The sequence below is a fragment of the Musa acuminata genome, chromosome BXJ1-8, assembly GCF_036884655.1.
Source record: "Musa acuminata AAA Group cultivar baxijiao chromosome BXJ1-8, Cavendish_Baxijiao_AAA, whole genome shotgun sequence".
NCBI lineage: Eukaryota > Viridiplantae > Streptophyta > Magnoliopsida > Zingiberales > Musaceae > Musa > Musa acuminata.
In genome coordinates, this window is record NC_088334.1 from 42976270 (window position 1) to 43000940 (window position 24671).

General features: G+C 44.9%; 2 protein-coding genes across 2 annotated transcripts; one reads left to right on the top strand and one right to left on the bottom strand.

Moving 5' to 3' along the window:
• Positions 1-1423: 1423 nt before the first annotated feature.
• Positions 1424-3070, top strand: LOC135589140 (beta-1,4-xylosyltransferase IRX9-like). Its single transcript, XM_065081441.1, has 3 exons — positions 1424-2143; positions 2334-2601; positions 2821-3070. Exons 1-3 carry the CDS (start codon positions 1470-1472, stop codon positions 2974-2976), a joined length of 1098 nt encoding a protein of 365 aa, XP_064937513.1. The 5' UTR covers positions 1424-1469; the 3' UTR covers positions 2977-3070.
• A 20670-nt stretch (positions 3071-23740) lies between these two features.
• LOC135680355 (uncharacterized) lies at positions 23741-24521 on the bottom strand. The gene is made up of 3 exons (XM_065194234.1): positions 24393-24521; positions 24221-24295; positions 23741-24127 (listed from the first exon to the last, which is right to left on the bottom strand). The coding sequence occupies exons 1-3, from the start codon at positions 24519-24521 to the stop codon at positions 23741-23743; spliced, it is 591 nt and encodes a 196-aa protein (XP_065050306.1).
• Between the last annotated feature and the right edge of the window lie 150 nt (positions 24522-24671).

Genomic DNA, 24671 nt, shown 5'->3' on the forward strand with positions numbered 1-24671 from the left:
GCGAAAAGAGGAGAAAAAAGGGCAACAGCAAGGGCGAAAATTGCAGCCACATGATTCCAAAGAAAATGAGGAGAACACGACAGAAAAACAAGAGAAATAAAGGAAAGAAGATAAGGACAATACAGAGAAACTGTTCTCAATCATCTAGTAGTGTTTTCATCTCAAGTTAAATCAGATCTACAATAGATTATTACCGGGATTACTTAGGAAGAATTTAGATATTGTGCACAGTAATGTGATCCTTATATCCCAGTTATTCTCTTGTGATTGTTGCTAGGGTTTTGGGCAAGAGATTGAGATTTGTATATTTATTATTCTTATAGTGGATTATCTCTAGTTTGTCTCGTGGTTTTTACCTTTCACATTGGAGGAGTTTTCCACGTAAAATATTCTATTTGATTGTGATTTCATTTATTTTTCCTATGTGTTATGGTCTGCTAGTATTTAATCCTTAATTATAGGAAAAGTCTTCTATCCATTTCTATGAAATTAGATTCTGAGAGAGACAAAATCAAATTATGGAGTAAAAATTAGTAATATAATTTACAATTAGAGAAAACTAAAGAGTAGTATATGAGCCTCATGACATGCAAACATAAATTATTTTTATTACATAATTCAAAGAATTTAATGGTAACTAATATTATCAACAAAGGTACCGAAAAAGGAATGCAATAATTTAGGTGACTTATTTATTCTATTAATAAGTGATAACATTAGAATCCAACATAGGTAGTGTGAGGTTAGATAAAACCATAAAGATTTATTTACAAGATATCCAAATCTATAAAATTTTCTATACTAATACTTGTATGGAAAATAACAGAAATGTGTGGTCTTGAAATTTAATAAATTTAGAGATTATAAAATAAATATTTCCCAATCACTAAGAAGAAGGCATTTGGTCATTCATTTATTTTTAGGAGAGGAATATTATCAAAAAAATTAAATCAAGGTGTGTCAACAACAATAAGACAAAAAAAAATGTAGTTCAGTGCATCCCTAACTGCAAACTCACTAATAATAATGGTTGCAATCTTAATCTCAACTATAAAACATAATTAAGAGTGAGTGGGTCCCACAACATGTGGCACATATACAAAAATTGAGCTTGGTCCAAGACTGAAGGGAGTGTCTTAGCCTTCCTCATTCAAGCAATTGATGGGGTACATGTTAGGTGATGCATCCCATCCCACCACCAAATCCTCCTCCTTCCCCTTCACCTTCCTTCAGCTCCAAGGGATGACTTGTGACATCAAAAGAAAGCGAAGGCATAGCTTTTCTTTTGAGAGCAAAAGAGACTTGAAATTATTTGGTGTCCAACAATGAGAGCCCAACACAAAGCCAACAAAAAGGAGACCTCGTCACCGCACCTAATGCTTCCGACAATTCTACCGTTGCCCTCCCGCCTCTTTAAACTGTTCTCCCACCCTCTCCCCCCCCCTTGTCCTTTGTCTTCCTTCTCCTCCATGGGCTCCTCGGATCGATCCAAGAAGAGAACCCACCTATGGAAGAAGGCGCTCCTCCACTTCGCCTTGTGCTTCGTGACCGGCTTCTTCACCGGCTTCGCCCCGACCAGCACCGCCTCCCTCTTCTCCCGCCACGACGCCTCCATTCGGCCTGCGACCGCTGACTCCTTCAACCGGAGCCTGATGGCCGAAATACCCGCCGAGACGCCTGCCGCGAGCGAGCGGCTCGGACCTGCGACCGCTGACTCCTCTGTCAACCGGAGCCTGATGGTCGAGACACCCGCCGAGACGCCGGCCGCGAGCGAGCGGCTCGAGCGAGGGTCCGAGAGGCAGCTGATCGTGGTCACCACGACCCAGTCCGGCGACCGCCTGCAGGGGCCGCTCCTGAGGAGGCTGGCCGACACGTTAAAGCTGGTGCCGCCACCGCTGCTCTGGGTCGTCGTCCAGGCCCGCGCCGCCGCGCCCGAGACCGCCGAGGTGCTGAGGAGGACCGGCGTCGTGTACAGGCACTTGACCTTCGACGCGAACTTCACCGACCCGGCGGCGGAGGCCGACCACCAGAGGAACGTGGCCCTGAACCACATTGAGTATCACCGGCTCACCGGGATCGTCCACTTCGCAGGCGCCTCCAACGTCTACGATCTCCGGTTCTTCCAGGAGATGAGACAGATCGAGTACGAGTTCTCTGCCTTCTCTTCCTCATCTCGACTCCAACTACCAACCTCTACAGTCACGATCGTTTCCCGTTCTTCCAAGAAAACGCATCAAGGATAAGAGAAGAAGCTTTTTTGCTTGGCTCTCCTGAAATTAGCATTACAATCCTGCCTGTTCTCGTTAAAAGATCTGCATCCAAACAAAATGCAGGGGATTTGGGGCATGGCCAGTGGCGCTGGTATCAGCAAACAGGAAGAGAGTGGTGGTGGAGGGGCCGATCTGCAACTCCTCCAAGGTCGTGGGGTGGCTCTTCAGGGACTTGGCTAGTGACAAGATTGGTCTCGGTAGTCTCCTGACTGATGCTGACATGAAAGCGAAGCCTCCAAGGATCAACATCTCAGGCTTTGCCTTCAACAGCTCCATACTGTGGGATCCTGAGAGATGGGGCCGAGCCACCTCTGTGCCGGACACATCCCAGGTTTGTCAATCTGTGCAGAGACTTTCCAACCTTGATCTCAAAGGTTTGAGGTGTCATTTGCTCAATCATTAGTTTCATCTACTCTGTTCTTCTTCTCCACATTACCAACCGCACAAGATTCTGCAGCAGCGTCTTCCAGGATGAGCTTAGTATAATCCTTAATTCTTTTGCAGACAGAATGGAAGCCTTCTAACGTTTGTCTGACGACTGTTATTGCAGGACTCGATCAAATTCGTCCGAGAGGTGCTACTAGAAGATGAGACCAAGTTGAAGGGCATTCCTGCTGATTGCTCCAAGATCATGCTGTGGCATCTCTACATTCCAAGAGCCACCAATCTGCCCTCCCACCACCAAATCCAGAATGCAAGCAGATGAGGAGAAGAAAGATAAGTCATGTAAATGGAGAGAGAGATTCATTGTTACTTTTGCCAATTTTGGAGGAGGAAATTAGCCATCTTCCAAACTACTATTATTTATTGTTAGTTCTCAATATTCTTTAGCTGGTGTTGGCCACCATACTCAGTTTAAGGAACACTTAAAGTATAAGACAGGAATGATCAGAGGAAGGCAACTCATCGTTCATCTCCAAGTCTTATTCCATGGACAAGCAGCTGCTGGCATTTTAAAGGCCCCAAGAACTCAACAGGAATGATCATGGCATGTGCAGGGGAAGAGCATCTGAGTTGGTGAGCTTGGAATCCAACCATGTGTGCTGCAGCCACGACTGATCATCTCCATGCAATAGAATGCGATTGAAGAAAGCTGTGTGTTGGAAGTAGAAACAATGTCATGTTGGTCTCCACTCAACCACTTCTTTGGCTCTCTGTGATGATTGATCAATGGACACGAGGAAGAAGAGTTGCTTTCACTCACAAAGCAACCGCATGCCATGCCTTCCTTCACATGCACACAACTTCATCATCACCATGCATATACCTTCAATTATTATTCCAAATTCAGCTGAAATAAATATGATGAAAACTATAGATTATGCACAAATATCGGAAAACATTCTTGGATTAGCTGAAGCTAAACTCATGTTTGTATGTAATGACAAGAAAAGAGTCTCTTTGATGGTGATCCAGTACAAGTTCTTAAAATTTTCGATATTTTTTTTACGACGAATAATAATAATAATAATAATAATAATGTTATACATGACATTAATACTATTATAGATTGGGAAGGATCTTCTTTAGCAAATGATTCCTTTGAGGTTTTACTCCTTGCAAAAAATAGCACCCCTTCAACAGATGCCATGAATGGGCTTTTACTTTCTCTCTAATTTCATAAGATGCATATAATATGATCATCTTATATCCCTTACCAGGCATCATGAACAAGGAAAAAGAAGCCATGAAAATTCATGTGGTCATTGGCCATGTTGACTCTGGCAAATCAACCTCTACTGGTCATAAGGAATCAGCTGAGAGGAACAAGAGATCATTCAACATGAGATGCTCAACTCATGCAACAAGCTGGAATGTTCTTTCCAATCAAGAACATTTCAAATATCTTTTTCATTCTTTTTTTTTTTCTGCCACATCAATTGATATGCTGGTTCTATTGTTAATGAAGATGTTTTCTATTTTGTACCTTCATGTTGTGGCTAAGGTATTAGCACGGCTTGGTTTGTCCCGAGTGTGCAAGATCATCAGCATGACCATTGAGCCGGAGAATGTCGACCCGAGGTCTAGTTGAGGGGGCGTAAGTCTTGTTCTCCAGGTGAAGGCTGAAGATCGTTCCTTCAGTCGTTCGTCAGGTGCCTATATGTTGGGAAGAAACCTGTTAATGCGGAATAATTCTTTTCCCTCTTTGTGTATCAAAATAGGTTCCTCATCAAAATACCAACTTGATATCAAAATACTAATATCAATCAGCACAGCATAAACAATAGAGCAATAAATCAATCACATAGTGAGACCAAATCTTTTTAACGTGAAAAATCCAATGTGGGAAAAACCATGGGACCGCAGTCCACCTCAAACTTCCACTATCAATAATAATGATAACAAGTTTACAGTAAGTCTTCTCTAGAATAACTAGAGGATCAGAATAACATCAATAACATAGATCTTGGCTCAAGAATAGCATATCTTCAGCACATAGGTGGATCTCCTCCAAAGAGAATTCTAGGTCTCACAAAATGGATATCGCAGGAAAGTATCTTAGAGAGGGTAAACTGTAGATCAACACCGTTAGGATTGTAAAGTTTACTGCAAGGATTCTCCACATAAAATTTAGGCCGAAACTGACAACGTTTGGCCACCGATCGTCAAACAGAAAAACTCAGAAACCTTACTTTCTCTCTCTATTTCTCTCTCCTCTTTTCTCTTCACGCCGCCGCACGCTGCACGCTCTTACTCTAATCTCAATCTAATTTCGTTCTCTCTAATCTCCAATTAGTTGATTTGGGCTTATGGCCCAAATTGTCCAAGCCCACATATGATGGGCTGTACCAAGTCTGCTCTTCGTCTACATGCTTCAAGCTTCTCCTTAGGCAAAGACGAACCATTATCATTGGTATGCACCTTTTCCAATTGTAATTCTTTCATCTCAAGCACATCACGAATCCAGTGATATCTCACATCAATATGCTTGGATCTAGAATGATATGTTGAATTCTTGGAGAGGTGAATAGCGCTCTGACTGTCACAGTAAATAGTATATCTTTCCTATTTCAAGCCCAATTCCTGTAGAAACTTTTTCATCCATAAAGCTTCCTTGCAGGCTTCAGTAACTACTATGTATTCTACTTCTGTGGTTGATAGAGCAACACACTTCTGTAACTTAGACTGTCAAGAGACTGCTCCTCCTGCAAATGTCATCAAGAATCCCGAAGTAGACTTCCTGGAATCAGTATCACCTGTCATGTCTGCATCTGTGTACCCTTCTAACACAGGTTCATCATCACCAAAACATAAACACAACCTGGAAGTACCTATTAGATATCTTAATATCCATTTCACTACTGCCCAATGTTCATTTCTAGGATTTGAGAGAAATCAGCTAACAACTCCAATTGCATGAGCTATATCTGGCATAGTACAAACCATAGCATACATCAAACTGCCTACTGCAGATGAGTAAGACACTCTAGATATTTCTTCTTTTTCTTTCTCATTTGTAGGACATTGTTTTGAACTCAGCTTGAAATGACCTGCAAGTGGAGAACAAACTGCTTTGGCTTTACTCATGTTGAATCTTTCAAGAACCTTTTCAATGTAAGTCTCCTGAGATAGCCAAATCTTCCTTTTCTTCCTATCACGAAGAATCTTCATGCCAAGTATTTGTCTCACCGATCCTAAGTCTTTCATGGCAAAAGACTTACTTAGCTCTCTTTTAAGCTTTTCAATTTTTCCAACATCATGGCCAACAATCAACATATCATCAACATATAGCAGTAAAATAATAAAATCATCATCTGAAAATTTCTTCATAAACACACAATGATCAGATGTGGTTCTATCATACCCTTGGCTCATCATAAAGGAATCAAACTTCTTGTACCACTGTCTAGGTGCCTGTTTGAGTCCATATAAGCTTTTCCTAAGCTTACATACCAGATTTTCTTTTCCCTTGACTTTGAAACCTTCTGGTTGCTCCATGTAAATTTCTTCTTCTAAGTCACCATGAAGAAATACTGTTTTTACATCAAGTTGCTCAACTTCTAAATTCAAGCGGGCAGCCAAACCAAGAACAACCCGGATAGAGGACATTTTCACAACCGGAGAAAATATTTCTTCAAAGTCAATACCTTTCTTCTGACTGAATCCTTTCACAACTAGTCGTGCCTTGTATCTTTGTTGTGAGCTATTATTTTCAGTCTTCAATTTATAAACCCACTTATTCTTGAGAGCTTTCTTCTCTTTCGGCAGCTTTACCAAGTCATAGGTGTGGTTCTCAAGCAAGGATCTCATCTCTTCTTGCATGGCTTTAACCCACTCACTCTTATTCTCATGTAGAATAGCTTCTTGGTAAGTTTCTGGCTCTCCCCCGTCAGTAAGCATAACATACTCATGTGGAGGATATCTGGTAGAGGGTTGTCGCTCTCTAGTGGATCTTCTCAATGGAATCTCAACTGGTGGTGGAGGTGCCTGTTCAGTTGGTTCAGTATCATCAATTGTAGGTGTATCATCACTAGTATTCTCACCATAATCTTCTTGTTCATCTCCCACATGATCATTATGAACTACAGGTGAAGGAACTGGACCCAAACTCCAAGGAATATAAACAGAGGTTTCTGGCTTCTCAACATTATCACCATCATCAAACAATTGGTCTTCAAGAAACACAACATCTCTGCTTCTAATAATCTTCTTGTTCACTGGATCCCATAATCTGTACCCAAACTCTTCATGACCATATCCCAAGAAGATACATGCTTTTGCCTTATTATCAAGCTTGGACCTCTCATCTTTGGGAATATGAACAAATGCTTTACACCCAAAGACTCTCAAATGATTATAAGATATATCTTTTCCTCTCCATACTCTCTCTGGAACATCACCTTGCAGAGGAACTAATGGAGAAAGATTTATCAGGTCAACTGTAGTTCTCATAGCCTCCCCCCAAAATGACTTTGGTAACTTGGCGTGGGAAAGCATACACCTAATCCTTTCTTCAATGGTTCTGTTCATCCTTTCTGCCACACCGTTTTGCTGAGGAGTTTTAGGAACTGTTTTCTCAAGCCTGATACCATGGAACCTGCAATAATTCTCAAAAAGACCCCTGTACTCGCCACCATTATCTGATCGAACACACTTTAGCTTTCTGCCAGTTTCTCTTTCAACATTGACATGAAACTCCTTGAAAGCATCGAGTACCTGGTCTTTAGATTTCAAAGCAAAAGCCCAAACTTTTCTAGAATGGTCATCAATAAAAGTAACAAAATAAAGAGCACATCCAAGAGTTTTAGTTTGTATAGTACAAACATCAGTATGAACTAAATCAATAACATCAGATCTTCTAGATGATGGATATGTCTGAAATGCAACTCTATGTGTTTTTCCAGCTAAGCAATGATCACAAGATTTAAGAGATGTACCTTGCAACTCTGGTAAGAACTGCTTTCTAGCAAGAGTTTGAAGTCCCTTCTCGCTGATATGTCCAAGCCTCTTATGCCAAAGATCTATACTTTCACCTTTTCGAATTGCATTAATCTCTCCTTTGTGTAGCTTAGCTTCCATGACATAAAAAGAGTTAATCTTCTTTCCTTTTGCCACAATTAGAGAACCTTTAGTGAGTTTCCATTTACTTTCACCAAAATAATGTGCAAAGCCCTCATCATCAAGTCTACCTGTAGATATCAAGTTAAGACGAATATCTGGAACATGCCTTACATCTTTGAGTGTCAATTTGCTCCCAATACTGGTCTCCAAGCAAATATCTCCAATACCCACAATCTTAGATGTACCATTGTTTCCCATTCTAACATTACCAAAATCACCAGCACTGTAAGATCTAAAGAAATCACCATGAGAAGTAACATGAAATGAAGCACTAGAGTCAATTACCCAATTACTGTCCTGAGCTACAAGGCTAACACAACCTTCATCACAGACAATAGTGATATTACCTTCAGCAGCAACTGTATTGATCTCTTTCTCATTTTTCTTCATTTCATTCTGTTCTCGCTTCCAAAACCTACACTCTTTCTTCATGTGACCTAACCTATTACAATGAAAACATTTGATATCTCTTCTAGACTTGGATCTTCCTCTATAACCATATGGATTTCTGCTATAACTTCTTCCACATCTTTCTTATTTTTCAGTAACAAATGCACCAGAAGAAGATTCACCCTGTTCTTTCCTTCTTGTATCTTCATTTAGCAAACTGTCTTTAACCATATCTATGGTTAGAGTCCCCTCTGGCGTGGAGTTACAAATAGTCACCACATACGTTTTCCAACTTTCTGGTAAAGAGGTGAGAAGTAATAATCCCTGCATCTCATCATCTATATTCATTTTCATAGCAATCAACTTGTTTGCAAGACTCTGAAATAGGCTTATGTGCTCAACAATGTTACCACCATCTTTATACTTCAAATTTACAAGCCTTCTGAGGAGAGAAATTCTATTTCCCACTGTCTTTTTCGCAAAGAGATTTTCTAACCTTTGCCAAACAACATCAGCTCTGAGTTCATCTGAAATATGCTCATGCAAGTTTATATCCATCCATCTTCTAATATAGGTAATAGCTTTTCTATGTTGAACTTCCCATTCTTCATCGTCCATAATAGAAGGTTTATCTTTAACCTTGATAGGCTTATACAAATCTTTGCAATAGAGCAAATCTTCCATCAGACGCCTCCAAGTGGAATAATTTGATGAGTTCAATTTAATCATACCATCTGACTGCTCCATTTCAATCACACAAGAAAACTAGCACCAAACAACCTGATGCTCTGATACCACTTGTTGGGAAGAAACCTGTTAATGCGGAATAATTCTTTTCCCTTTTTGTGTATCAAAATAGGTTCATCATCAAAATACCAACTTGATATCAAAATGCTAATATCAATCAGCACAGCATAAACAATAGAGCAATAAATCAATCACACAGTGAGACCAAATCTTTTTAACGTGGAAAACTCAATGTGGGAAAAACCACGGGACCGTAGTCCACCTCAAACTTCCACTATCAATAATAATGATAACAGGTTTATAGTAGGTCTTCTCTAGAATAACTAGAGGATCAGAATAATATCAAGAACATAGATCTTGGCTCAAGAATAACATATCTTCAGCACATAGGTGGATCTCCTCTAAAGAGAATTATAGGTCTCACAAAGTGGATATCGCAATAAAGTACTTTAGAGAGGGTAAACTGCATATCAACACCGTTAGGATTGTAAAGTTTGCTGCAAGGATTCTCCACATAAAATTTGGGCTGAAACTGATAACGTTTGGCCACCGATCATCAGGCAAAAAAACTCAGAAACCTTACTTTCTCTCTCTATTTCTCTCTCCTCTTTTCTCTGCACGCCGCCGCACTATAACGGACAAACTTCTAAACAAGATGTTGGATGTAATGCTTATGTCTGTCCGTTGTCTTTTGGCATGTTCATGCCTTGTACAGCAGGTAGAGGGGCGGCCGAAGGCTAAGTAGTCCCATGTTAGTTGGGTTGGTGGCCTCTTTAGGCTTGTAAATAAAGGTTGTGTCATGTGGACACGTTCGAGAGCTTTTCGGTCTGTAATGGACCATTTTACCCTTTGTTGTGCCATTGTTCAGAGCTTGTAAAGTCTGTTTGTAATTTGCATTGTCTATGAAGTGTTTTTCGGACATGTTTGCTTGTGGATCCCGATTGAGGCGTTCTCTTTAACCCGTTCTCTCTTTTGTTGGTCCTAAGGGACAATGGGAGGCTTCGGGGAGGCTGACCTTTGCGGACAGACGCACAAGGGTGCCGCACGACTTAGGAAAAACCAGCTAAGTCCGTGTCATATGGTATCAGAGCGGGACAAGCACTCATAGAAACACTTGACATGCAAACGTGGGGGACCTAGTGGGGCTACGTTGAGGGCAGTCAGCACACGCGCGACCGTTTGAGGGAAAACGGGCATGGAGATGTAGGGAAAAGAGTCGCTCAGAGGAGCAAGCATCTGAGATTGGTATTCAGAGGAATGGCCAACCCTTCGCGCAAGAGGCACCATGAGAACAGGCAAGCTTGGAAGAATTTGGAGCGCACAAAGGTTGGGATGGCTGAGTTTGAGCTACGGCTCAACGTTGACAACTATACTTGATGGTGCTCTAGGCAAGCGAGGCGCTTGGCAAGAATGAGACCATCCAAGGTGGAATAAGTTGCTCAACGACCAAAAGAGTTATGCAAAGCTCACAGAGGTGAGGGGAATTGCTAACTCGAAGAATTTGGTACTCATGCATGGGCTTGTATGCGGACGATAGAATGTTCGTGGCCATCCTAAGGCGACCGAGACTCGGCGCCATGGAGCATTGAAACTTTCTCTTCGGCATGTGAAGGATACGTCCGTAGGAGGCTGAAGTGTGCAATGAGTTCAGCAGGTTGCTAGGCCTTGAGGGGTGCAGCGGAGGGCTGTATGGACGTGGTGTTGCAATCTAGCAAGTGCGTTTGCAGGAGGCAGAACAATGCACAATTTGTTCAGCAGATCGGAGTAGTCCAAGGGGATGGTGGTCTCCGAAATGAAGAGAGATGTTGCTCCAACGGGGTAGTTATCCAGGAGGGATAAGTCCCGGCTCTCCAGAGGGAGAATCATGTGAGACGGACCTCACATGTTGAGGAGGAGTACCTCAACAAACAACAACTCCACGAAGCTCGGTGGACTGAGCAAGCGGCGAGGAGTTGTCGCATGATCTCGTCGAGAGAATGCATTGGTGGATGCATTGCGAGATCAAGTGGGGGAGCGACCTAAAACAACTTAAATGAAGGCACACTTGGAGTCGATGTAGAGATCGAACTCAAGGGAGGGTTTACCCGTGGAATGGTGGGCGCAAGGGCCACCATCGACTCAATGCAAAAACGAGGAGCGGAGCAACTTGGGTGTAACTTGGCGAAGTACCCAAGCCGCATGAAGGGAGCCAGCATAGAAGTTGGAACATGGAGCAAAGGCACAGTGCTTTCCTTAGACAGAGGTCAAGGACACGAACTCTTGCAGAGGCAAGAGTAGGATCATGTTGTTCCATGGGTCCTTCTTTCTGACGGAGCGGACTCATCTTGCATGGTGCCAAAGACGAAGGGAGCTTCGCGGCACATGCACCTTAACTCGGAGAAGCATTTGATGGAGGAACTAAGTGTTGGGAAATCATGGGGGGCGACATCATATGCGCAGCGGAAGAACAAGAAAACAAAAATCCCCGATTCCCAAAAAGATGTTCGTCGTCGTGCGAAGATTGGTGCGCAAAATCCGCAAAACACAAAACTGCGTATAGAGATTGTGTTACCTAGGGAGATCGTATATCCCTGTTTCCTTGCAGATCCTCAGGAGAGGGTGAAGGAGGTCAAGCGTCCTCCTCTCTAGCGGTGATCCACACAGCAGGGTTGCGACGACGCTCCTCAAAACTCCAGGCCTACTTTGAGGTGGAGAGGGAGAGGAGAATAGGAAGGGCAAGCAAAGACTCTAGCCTATGAGGCTGTGAATCCCTCCTATTTATAGAGATCCCGTGTCAAAACCCTAATGGGTCCTTTCCCTAGTGGGTATTGGATCTGCATCCAATAAGACAAGGGCTCCGTCGGATATCTCATATTCGAACCTCTACTCATCGCAATGCCTACCATATGTGTGTGACCCTCTAGGCCCAATATCGAGCTGGCCGTGAGTCATACCTGTCAGAACTCCTTCTAACTAAGTGAATTATTATCTCTGTAATAATTCACTCGACTCATCGACTACGGAAGTACTAGGCCACTACGCCGTAGTCCCCAGACGATACAGGGGAATCCAATCCATTGGACCTGTCTGTCCTCAGTTACCATGTACCTATAGTCCCTCATCCATCTAATATCCCAGAGACCGTATATCGAGCATGGTGCTGTCAGACCCATACGGTTTCTACTTGAGTCTCGCTCTAATCGGATTCTCCCGGAGAACTCTTTCTCTCTCAACCCGAATGACCCTGGCCAGGGATTTGTCTGAGCAAGAACACATGGGATATTCCTCTCATGATACCGAGAGTGGATGATCCTCTATCGACACTCAATAGCCCTCGTAAGGTCGACTACCACTCCCAATGACCAGCTGTACTAGATCTGGGAACAGCCAAACCTATAAGTCTGGTATCAAAGAGTGGAGCACTCATACAGGACATCCTTGGTGTCTCAAGTCTAAGAACCAGATACACCACTAGGACTACGGAATCGTTGTCTGACAATAAGGCATCATCAACCATCCAGCATTCCGTAACCGGATCAATCAGTGAACTCATTCTCCAATGAGCACCTGTACTGTATCCCTAGTGTCCCTACACGAGCAGCTATGAGACCAGCTGCATCCATCATATGGACGGGTATACAGCACACCAGTCTATCCGGTTATCACGATGTCCCTCTCGAGTAACCTATGACCGGGATTATTTAGGATATGTGTTTAAAGGTGAATCGATCTCATTATCGTGATCTCATCACGATCCGATTCCCATTGCACAAATCCAAGGACATCACAATACATATGCATTTATGCAATAGTTATAAAGTGATATATGCCAAAAATATAATAAGCAAAAAAGATTTTGTATCAAGTCACACGTGCCATCACTCACGTGATTGGCTTGCTGGGCACTTATGACTAGCAATCTCCCACTTGACCTAAAGCCAATCACCTATATGTCTGATCCCCATCAGACCCCTGTGACGCTCAAAGACAATCTGAGACAATGGCTTTGTTAGTGGATCTGCAATGTTATCTTCGGATGGAACTCTTTCCACTGCTACATCTCCTCGGGTCACGATCTCTCTGATAAGGTGGAACCTCCTCAGAACATGCTTAGATTTCTGATGAGACCTAGGTTCCTTCGCTTGAGCAATTGCCCCGTTGTTGTCGCAATATAGGGAAATCGGCTCCTCACTATCCGGCACGACTCCCAAATCTGTGATGAACTTCTTCAACCAGACTCCCTCCTTTGCTGCATCTGATGCAGCAATGTACTCCGCCTCTGTGGTCGAGTCAGCAGTGGTATCTTGCTTGGAACTCTTCCAGCACACTGCTCCTCCATTCAAGGTGTACACATACCCTGAATTCGACTTGCTATCATCGACATCAGACTGAAAACTTGAGTCAGTGTAGCCTTCAACCTTAAGGCTATTACCTCCATATACTAGTAAAAGATCCTAAGTGCTTCTCAAGTACTTAAGGATACACTTTACTACTTTCCAGTGCTCCAAGCCTGGATCCGCCTGATACCTGCTCGTGACACTCAGAGCATGCGCTATATCAGGCCTAGTACATAGCATGGCATACATGATAGACCCTATTGCTGAGGCATAAGGTATCATATCCATGTTCGCCCTTTCTTCTGGAGTCTTTGGGGACACACTCGTAGAAAGCGATATCCCATGTCTCATCGGTATGAGACCTCTTTTGGAATTTTCCATGCCAAACCTTTTGACAATAGTTTCTATGTACCTGGACTGGGACAAGCCAAGCATCCTTTTGGATCTATCTCTATAGATTCTAATCCCCAAGATATAAGATGCTTCTCCTAAGTCCTTCATGGAGAAGTGTCTAGATAACCAAGCCTTTATTGTGGATAGCATTCCTATGTCATTCCCAATGATGAGGATGTCATCCACATATAACACCAAAAAGCTAATAGCGCTCCCACTTACCTTTCTGTATACACAAGGCTCATCTTCGTTCTTAACGAAGTCATAAGATCTGATTGCCTCATCAAATCTTATGTTCCAACTTCGGGAAGCTTGCTTTAGTCCATAAATGGATCTAAGCAACCTACACACCTTATCTGGGCAGTTCTTGGACACGAATCCCTCAGGTTGCATCATATACACCTCCTCCTCCAGGTTCCCGTTGAGGAATGCGGTTTTCACATCCATCTGCCAGATCTCATAATCATAGTGTGCTGCAATAGCCAATAGAATTCTGATGGATTTTAGCATTGCTACGGGTGAGAAAGTTTCGTCGTAGTCAACACCTTGCCTTTGACGATACCCTTTAGCCACTAGCCTTGCTTTATAGGTCTCTACCTTTCCATCTACTCCGATCTTTTTTCTTAAAGATCCACTTGCAACCGATGGGTACAATACCTTCGGGCGCATCAACTAGGTTCCAAACCTTATTGGAGTACATAGAATTCATCTCAGAATTCATGGCTTCTTGCCACTTCCCGGAGTCTATACTCATAATAGCCTCCTCGTAGGTCTGAGGATCAATATCCTCAGCATCCTCTCCTCTAATATGTCCCACATATCTCTCAGGAGGATGAGATACTCTATCAGACCTGTGTAAAGTTGAAACTTGTGTATTAGGTACCTGAACAGACTCGGGCTGTAGAGTGGTGCTTGAGCTTGGTTCTCTAACTTCGCTCAACTCTATCATTCTCCCACTGTCTCCGCCAAGAACATGTTCCTTCTCAAGGAACACTGCTCTCTTAGCTACAAAGACCTTTTGGTCCTCGAGATGATAGAAGTAATACCCACAAGTTTCCTTGGGGTATCCCACAAATATGCATCGCTCTGTCCTTGATTCTAACTTATCGGGGTTGTGTCTTTTAACGTGGGCAGGGCAGCCCCAATCTTAACAACCTTAAGATCAGGCTTCTTCCCTTTCCATATCTCATATGGTGTAGACACTACCAACTTAGTTGGAACTCTGTTCAGAAGGTAAGCTGCGGTTTCTAGGGCATATCCCCAGAATGAGATGGGTAGGTCAGCGAAACTCATCATGGACCGTACCATATCTAATAATGTACGATTTCTCCTTTCATAGACACCATTGAGCTGAGGTGTATAAGGAGGTGTCCATTGGGATAATATCCCATGGTCCTTGAGGAAGTGAGTAAACTCTGTACTTAAGTACTCACCTCCTCGATCTGATTGAAGAGTTTTGATACTCTTTCCAGTCTGGTTCTCCACCTCATTCTTATACTCTCTGAATTTCTCAAAGGCCTCGGACTTGTACTTCATTAAGTACACATATCCATACCTTAAGAAATCATCAGTAAATGTAATGAAGTAGGAGTAACCTCCAATGGCATGAGTTGACATGGGTCCACATACATCACTATGTATGAGTTCCAACAACTCAGTGGCTCTCTCTCCAGTTCCACTAAATGGAGAGTTGGTCAGTTTTCCACGAATGCAAGGCTCACAAGTTGCATATGACACATAGTCGAATGGATCTAGATATCCATCATTTAACAACTTTTGAATCCTTCTTTCATGGATGTGACCTAGCCTACAATGCCACAGGTATGCACTGTTCAACTCATCTCGTTTCCTTTTGGACACATTTACATTCATGATATGTGGAGTGGTGTCTAACATAAATAAACCATTATGCAATGTTCCTTTCGTGATGATCTTATCATCTAATAATATCGAACAACCATTGTTCTCAAAAACAAATTTATATCCACTAACTGTTAAACATGAAATGGAGATAATGTTTTTGATAATAGAAGGAACAAAATAACATGCATCTAATGCAATAAAAGCTCCACTAGGCAGATGTAGGGCGACCTCGCCAACAGCTAAAACAGTAACTTTTGCTCCATTACCCATCTTGAGGTCCATCTCGTCTCTCTCTAGTCTCCTAGGCCTTGCCAGAACTTGCAACGAATTACATATATGATAAGCACTACCGGTATCTAATACCCATGTGTTATCATAAGAGTCTGACAAATGGAGACCGATCATGAATGTACCTGAAGCTTCATCAAGCTTTTGTTTCGCCCTTTCTGCAAGGTACTCTTTGCAGTTTCTCTTCCAGTGCCCATCTTTACCACAGTGGAAGCACTGGCCTTTGTCCTTTGTTGGGTCTTTCTTAGCAACCTTTGCTTTACCTTGTTTGCCCTTGCCCTTTCCCTTCTTAAGGGACCTTTCTGCTTTCCTTTTCTTTCTGGTCTCACCAGTGTAGAGAACTGGCTTCTCTTTCTTAATAGTACTCTCTGCCTCCCTCAACATATTGAGGAGCTCTGGGAGAGTCACCTCAAGCTTGTTCATATTAAAGTTCATTATGAACTGTGAAAAGGAATCTGGTAGGGACTGAAGCACAATGTCCACACACAAGTTATCCTCTAGGACCATTCCTAGACCTGTGAGTTTCTCTATCCACTCAATCATTTTTAGGACATGGTTCTGAACCGGTGTCCCCTCAGTCATCCTAGCGCGGAAAAGGCTCTTGGATATCTCATATCGTTGAGTCCTTCCCTGTTCCTCAAACAATTTACGGACATGTAGGAGAATGGATCTGGCATCCATCTTTTCATGTTGTCTCTGTAACTCTGGAGTCATAGAGCCCAACATATAGCACTGAGCAAGAGTGGAGTCATCAATGTACTTCACGTAGCGAGCGATCTCATCCTCGCTTGCCCCTTCTTCGGGCGTAGGCATCACTGTATCAAGGACGTACACGATTTTCTCCGCTGTGAGAACAATTCTCAAGTTACGGAGCCAATCCGTATAATTTGGACCAGTGAGGCGGTTGACATCAAGTATGCCACGTAAGGGATTTGAAAGCGACATTTTCTGAAAATAAAGATGTAGCAAAAATGAATAACATGCAGATTTTGCAAGAAATAAACTATCAAGATATGGACTTCTATCTTAATATGCTCCCACTATTTTACTAACGAGTCACGCGACACCCTCAGCACGTGAAACGGAAGTCTCCGGCAGACTTCTAGTGGGGATCAGGATCCAATCAGCGTCTTAGTGTAACCTCGAGGGACTCGACCAATCACACTAAGCCTAAAAGGTAGACAACTCTTGCCGATCACAACTCCTTGTGATTCCCGTCCTGTTCGGCCTCCGAATCACCATGGCCTCGAGGGACTCGACCAACCATGATGCTCGGTTAAGTCAACACCTTCGTTACAAGATGAGTCTGATTTGATGATATACCCTCGAGGGACTCGACCAAGCATATCATGCCCTCAGGTCACCGGTGACATCTCTATGTCATAAGTAAGATAGCGAATCGCGATATAGGTGAGTCTCGAGGGACTCGACCAACTCAACCTACACCGGGATTCGGTTCCTACTCATAACGATGGAAGGCCACGTGGGTCAATCTAATTGCCTCACGTTTACCGACTTAATATTATCAAGAGATGTTTCTATGATTTGGTCTCCTATTATGACATGTCACACATATACATATTTAATATATATCTACATCGCATGCAAATATATATACTTATCTAGTATGTGTATAATCAATTACACCAGATGATCATGGACCACAACCTAATGTGATTAGGCCCGAGCCAGTAGGCCTAATCACTCACATCAAGATCTATGTGTGCAACGGTGCATCTTCATGCCCTGTGATCTTCCATCTCGTCCTCGTCGGTTTCGTCGACATCTTGATGCATCTTCATGCATCACGATCGTCCGTCTCGTGGGTCCCGCTATGGCTTCCACGCTCCCGCTGCGCCTCCTCATGTGATTACAACTTAATCATAGACACGCAGGCCCGACAATAAACGAGAAATATAATGGAGGTTCGCAGACCTCAATAATAATAATCACAAGTACACACATCACACGGTCCATGATCATCCGTCCACTCATCATACATCACATGTATAAATAATCGTCATTATGTAGGACTACTAGATAATAAAAATAATAATCAACTAAACCTTTTAATTAATTAATATTTTCTGAAATCAGGGATATATAGGGAATTTCTCAATTCCTAAGGGTATTTTCGTAATTTGGACAAAAGACAGAAACTGGAATTTCTCAAATTCCGAGGGGTAAAACTATCTTTTGCCCAGACAACCCTAATTTCCTACTGCCCTTTGCTGCTGCCGTTGCCGCCGCCACCCTGCTGGCGGCGGCCTGTGCGGCGAGGGGCGGGGCGCTGCCCTCGCCTGCGGGCGGCACGCCCGCTGGCGGCGCTGCCGCTGCAGGTGGGCGCCCCCGCGGGCGTCGCCGCCTTCGCGGGCAGTTCTGCCGGCGAGGCAGCGCCCGCAGGCGGTGCTGCCTCGCTGGCGGCCGCCCCTACGGGGTTTTTGCCCGTGGGAGCAGCGGCCACAGGCGCCGCTGCCCTGCGGTGCCTCAGCCCGCGCTGCTGCCCCGCGGCGCCTCTGCCCGCGGGCTCAGTGGCCGCAGGCGCTTCTACCGAGCGGGCTCCCAGCCCCGCCGGCCGCAAGCCTGCTGCAAGCAGATCGCCGGCCGGCCGCAAGCCTGCTGCAAGCAGATCGCCGGCCGGCTACTGCAGGCACAGCGCTTGCGCATGCGCCGGCGCTGTGCTGCCTGGCTGCGGCTGCGGCTGGCTGCAGGCATGCAGATCGAGGGCAGCAACTGTTGCTGCCCTTCCTTGCTTTTGCGTCAACGATTTTGACGTCAATATTCTTCCTAAACACAACACACGCAGTTCAAAAACCAATCATTCGCACGAACAACCTGGCTCTGATACCACTGTTGGGAAATCATGGGGGGCGACATCATATGCGCAGCGGAAGAACAAGAAAACAAAAATCCCCGATTCCCAAAAAGATGTTCGTCGTCGTGCGAAGATTGGTGCGCAAAATCCGCAAAACACAAAACTGCGTATAGAGATTGTGTTACTTAGGGAGATCGTATATCCCTGTTTCCTTGCAGATCCTCAGGAGAGGGTGAAGGAGGTCAAGCGTCCTCCTCTCTAGCGGTGATCCACACAGCAGGGTTGCGACGACGCTCCTCAAAACTCCAGGCCTACTTTGAGGTGGAGAGGGAGAGGAGAATAGGAAGGGCAAGCAAAGACTCTAGCCTATGAGGCTGTGAATCCCTCCTATTTATAGAGATCCCGTGTCAAAACCCTAATGGGTCCTTTCCCTAGTGGGTATTGGATCTGCATCCAATAAGACAAGGGCTCCGTCGGATATCTCATATCCGAACCTCTACTCATCGCAATGCCTACCATATGTGTGTGACCCTCTAGGCCCAATATCGAGCTGGCCGTGAGTCATACCTGTCAGAACTCCTTCTAACTAAGTGAATTATTATCTCTGTAATAATTCACTCGACTCATCGACTACGGAAGTACTAGGCCACTACGCCGTAGTCCCCAGACGATACAGGGGAATCCAATCCATTGGACCTGTCTGTCCTCAGTTACCATGTACCTATAGTCCCTCATCCATCTAATATCCCAGAGACCGTATATCGAGCATGGTGCTGTCAGACCCATACGGTTTCTACTTGAGTCTCGCTCTAATCGGATTCTCCCGGAGAACTCTTTCTCTCTCAACCCGAATGACCCTGGCCAGGGATTTGTCTGAGCAAGAACACATGGGATATTCCTCTCATGATACCGAGAGTGGATGATCCTCTATCGACACTCAATAGCCCTCGTAAGGTCGACTACCACTCCCAATGACCAGCTGTACTAGATCTGGGAACAGCCAAACCTATAAGTCTGGTATCAAAGAGTGGAGCACTCATACAGGACATCCTTGGTGTCTCAAGTCTAAGAACCAGATACACCACTAGGACTACGGAATCGTTGTCTGACAATAAGGCATCATCAACCATCCAGCATTCCGTAACCGGATCAATCAGTGAACTCATTCTCCAATGAGCACCTGTACTGTATCCCTAGTGTCCCTACACGAGCAGCTATGAGACCAGCTGCATCCATCATATGGACGGGTATACAGCACACCAGTCTATCCGGTTATCACGATGTCCCTCTCGAGTAACCTATGACCGGGATTATTTAGGATATGTGTTTAAAGGTGAATCGATCTCATTATCGTGATCTCATCACGATCCGATTCCCATTGCACAAATCCAAGGACATCACAATACATATGCATTTATGCAATAGTTATAAAGTGATATACGCCAAAAATATAATAAGCAAAAAAGATTCTGTATCAAGTCACACGTGCCATCACTCACGTGATTGGCTTGCTGGGCACTTATGACTAGCACTAAGGCGACTCAATTTGCGAAGGCGAAGTTGGGTTCAGAAGGGCCTTAGCACGGGGCAAGAGGACGCAGAGGCGGGTACTCTTGAAGAATATGCCACAGTGTTGCCATTTGAGTTGCTATGAAGGAAGCAGTGCGCAGCGGAGATTGTGCTGGTAGGGGCAGAGGCCCAGGATCCAGACAATGGTGCATAGATTACAGTGAAGTCGGTGGACTTCGGGAGCTACTAGGCGACGGACTGTCCTAGAGCGGTGCTTCATCTTGGTGTGACCCAAGAGTGGGTGAATGAAGGTCGATTGCCAAAGGAGCGAACAAAATCGAAGGTGGAGGAGACCCTGCGATGTATTGGCAGAGGCCACACATGGAGGGTTCACAATTTGAGTTTATTCCACAAGGATCAGAATGCAATGGAGATGTCACCAGGAGGCGACATGGTGCAGCGGATCGTGGTGGAACAGTTCGTGGCAATGCGATACACACGATTGCGTCCCGTGAGGGATGAGATCATATGGAGGTATGATCGGGAGCTATTGGGAGCTCAGCTTTGGTGAACTACATGACGGCAAGAAGGGCTATGGATTCAAGGAGTGAAGGCCATGGTACCGTAGAGGCGGGTCTTCCGGGCGTGCACCGAATTTTGCATCGGAAGAAAACCTTGGTCATCAGCATATGGGGGCTGGGTTCCACCAAGGGAAAAGTTTGAATACAAGTACCAGTGAGTTCCATGGGAGGGACTTGATCATGTAGAGGTATGATCGAAGCAGCTGGAGAGTTGGACTTCTCCAGAGCTCATATTCGCTTAAGGGAGCCCGACAAGTCAGAGGACAAGGTCGAGTAAGCGAACGTTGCTACCAAGGAAGCTAAGGAGAACAGAATCGGTGCAAACTCTACAACGTGATGGCAGAGGCCATGTATGAGAGTTGCAGTCTATCTTTCCATCGACCAAACGGACTGCTTGGAGAACACAGAGGTGTTGAAGCAGGGGGTCGAAAGGGGCGAGGAAGCGACAACGAGTCAAGAGGGACTTAGCTACCCAAAATCAAGCATCAGTTAGAATAGAGGTGGACTCAAAGGAGTGCCACGGAGACATCTCTACTGATTGTGAAGAAAAGGGATACAAAGGCGAGGCGACGGATAGTAGGGCCATGGGCATGGCAGCGCCATGGTACCGCAGAGGCGGGACTTCCGTGCAAGTCATTGATCCCTTGCTCTCACGGAGGGAGAGCGCTTGGTCGTGAAAGGGGCCGAGGAGGTGGAGCATGCAGAGGCAATCTCCAAGTACCGAGACAAGGCTGAAGGGTAGAGGCCAAGAAACTTCGTAAGATCGGTGTCAACAAGTTTCTCATCAAGATAGCCATAAGTGAAGGACTTCGGGTCATGCAAGAGTGCACGACCAAGGAACGAAGTAGGCAGTACGTGGTGCTGTACCTTTGCTACTCAGTGGAGTAGGCGGCAGGGTTGATGGAGAAGACGGTACAATCCCGGAGGCGACCTCATCTATCAGAGAATTACTCCAAGTTGGGGTGAAAACTTCCCGCATTCCAGAAGTTCGATGGCATTGAGAAGGTGAATCATAATAGCTAACTCAACGCAAGGAGTGCAAACACTTCAAGTGCTTCAGAAGTGTGAGCAAAGAGCAAGCGAAGACCAGTAACCAGCTCGATGCATGAAGTACAACCTCGAGGAGGCGGGCGAAGTCAAGTAACCTTTGCCTTCTCAACTCTTAAGAGAATGGGCGAAACCGAGTACCCCAGTTCTCTTATCTATCCAGCAGAGGAGCTCTGCACAAGTTCAAAGACCCTTCGAAGATAATGGAAGACAATAGTTGTCAAATCCTCACCAACGGTGATCAGTGCTACTGAGAGTAGATTATCCGCTTCATTTCACAACGAAATGCCAATCGAAAGCGGAAGTGATGCGAACCTACTTGGATGTGACAACTAACTAAAAGAATAGTCAATTAGCAGATTTTGTGGAGGAAGGACCCAAAGCTTCAGAAGTTTGCGAGACAATGCTTGTTAAAGCTCCAACAAGCATCCACCCAGTTCAAGCAGTACGTGGAATTTTTAAGAGACTGGCGCAGTAAGGATGGTCTTTTCCTTCATCTGGCGGATCCGCAGGAATCAACAAGGATCAACACAACTCAGCCAACCCCACACCAGAGTCAGAGTCATTGGTGAGTTGAAGCAGCATGGCGGGTCAAAGGTTCGACTACTCAAAAACAGCAGCGGAGAGCAGTTGGGAGCCAGGAGGTGCATTGCAGCTGGAGCGGAAGATTGAAGACTCAGCAAAGGCGAAGAGTTGCAGTGTTCACAAAGGCTTCGACGAGGACGTCGAAGGGATAAGTGGGGGAGAATGTAATGGACAAACTTCTAAATAAGATGTTGGATGTAATGCTTATGTCTGTCCGTTATCTTTTGGCATGTTCATGCCTTGTACAGCAGGTAGAGGGGCGGCCGAAGGCTAAGTAGTCCCATGTTAGTTGGGTTGGTGGCCTCTTTAGGCTTGTAAATAAAGGTTATGTCATGTGGACACGTGCGACAGCTTTTCGGTCTGTAATGAACCATTTTACCCTTTGTTGTGCCACTGTTCAGAGCTTGTAAAGTCTGTTTGTAATTTGCATTGTCTATGAAGTGTTTTTCGGACATGTTTGCTTGTGGATCCCGATTGAGACGTTCTCTTTAACCCGTTCTCTCTTTTGTTGGTCCTAAGGGACAATGGGAGGCTTTGGGGAGGTTGACCTTTGCGGACGGACGCACAAGGGTGCCGTACGACTTAGGCAAAACCAGCTAAGTCCGTGTCAGCACGCTGCACGCTCTTACTCTAATCCCACCCTAATTTTGTTCTCTCTAATCTCCAATTAGTTGATTTGGGCTTATGGTCCAAATTGTCCAAGCCCACATATGGACTGGACCCAACACTATACACAAGTCGGAATTCGGAGAGGGATTTTTAATTTGATTTCTCCGATGCTTAGATTAGCAAGGGTTGAAGATACGAGAGTTGAAGTATGTGTGTATGAGGTCCGACCTTAGTGTTATTCCCGGGAATGACTTTTATACCTGTTGTCGTCTGTTGACGTACGTAGTTGTTAATAGTCGCTAGCGTCTTTATAGGCAAATGTTTAAAGGTGTCGTCGCCATGGGTGGTCAGCTCGTATGTTTGGGATGCAGGCGCAGTTTCATCTGTCCGACCCTGCTTTATTCGATGTTGCTCTACAACTAGAGTAGCTCAGGACGGGGCTGCACCACTCTTGACAACCTCAAGCGGTGTTGGTGCAGTGTGCTAGCGGCGTGCATGGCAGGCAGGTGCCTCATTCAGATCTGGGGTGTTGAGTTGGCTCGATACACCATTTTAGCCTTGGAACACCGTGCTAGGTTCGCCGTGGCAGCCGACATGTCCGTGGTGTGGATGCCATACCACTTCCTTCACCTTTGCGATAGACACCCTTGAGCAGCTTCTATCCTCTGTTTTCTCATCTCTGATGAGGCTGGATGGATCTTCTCCACTTCCTTTGCTTGGGAAAGGAAGAAGCTTTTATGCTATTTCAGATTCATCACCGAACTATTACTTTGTTATCGAGCTCCAGGATTCATGGTGGACTAAGGAAGCCACCTTTCTTGCCCAGAACCGGAGGTGCTTCTTCATGTCAGCTACCTGAGGAGATCTGCTCAGCTTTTGTAGATTGAACGGTGGAGAACCGTGACTGCTGATTTGCCATGCCTCAGAGAGATGCGGCCTCTTTACCCATTCCTCATTGCTGTGTCGTCTCCCTTCGCCTTCCTCTGCCAGCCTCTGCAGGGCTGGCACCGTGGTCATCAGCTGCGGGCTCAGCTTCTCCCTGGGGAAGGTGAAACCCAGATCCATGAACCCTTTCAGCTCGTAATTCTCGAGCTCGGACAAGCTTCTGTGGCTCCTCACATTCTTCTTTGGCGTTCTCCTCCTCGATTTGGCCTGAGAACACGTGCTCATATCAGGTGATGAGGAGTGTGAATGGATCTTTTGCTTCGGTGGTGGCTGCAGCTAAAAGAGCGGCCGGCCGATCACGATATTCAATCTTGTTGTTCTCTTCTCTTGGCAAATCGACTCCAAGTTTTGGATCTCAGCAGCAGCCTTAGCTATCTGAAAAGAACAATCGGGGCATCAGCCGCCATGAACAGGACGGAGAGAAGAAAGAAGCAGAAGAAGCTGTTTCTGCAACTCTTGAATGCATCATTACCTCTTGTGCTTTCATCTTCTCCATCGAGGATGGCAAGCTGTCGCCAGGTGGTTCGAGGTAGAGAATGCTCTCCTGAAACCAGGGCTTGTCCATGGCTTCATGGAAGCAGAGTGGACAGTCCTCAGCCATGATCGAGCGAGTAGCCGGTGAAGAAAACAGTACTACTTAGAAGATGGGAAGCAAAGCCGTGTCAAGAGACAGTGGTCATTACTGGTGCATGCAGATGATTGGCCAGATGAGCATTTTTTTTTTTTCAAAAAGAAAAAAAAAGATAAATTC

Excerpts from the sequence above, each read along its gene's own strand:
- LOC135680355 (XM_065194234.1), bottom strand. The coding sequence starts at position 24,521 with ATGGCTGAGGACTGTCCACTCTGCTTCCATGAAGCCATGGACAAGCCC. Across the intron at positions 24,296-24,392 it reads AGAAGATGAAAGCACAAGAG|ATAGCTAAGGCTGCTGCTGA; the intron begins GTAATGATGCAT and ends TGTTCTTTTCAG. Across the intron at positions 24,128-24,220 it reads GAACAACAAGATTGAATATC|GCCAAATCGAGGAGGAGAAC; the intron begins GTGATCGGCCGG and ends ACGTGTTCTCAG.
- LOC135589140 (XM_065081441.1), top strand. The coding sequence starts at position 1,470 with ATGGGCTCCTCGGATCGATCCAAGAAGAGAACCCACCTATGGAAGAAG. Across the intron at positions 2,144-2,333 it reads CAGGAGATGAGACAGATCGA|GGGATTTGGGGCATGGCCAG; the intron begins GTACGAGTTCTC and ends AACAAAATGCAG. Across the intron at positions 2,602-2,820 it reads CTGTGCCGGACACATCCCAG|GACTCGATCAAATTCGTCCG; the intron begins GTTTGTCAATCT and ends CTGTTATTGCAG.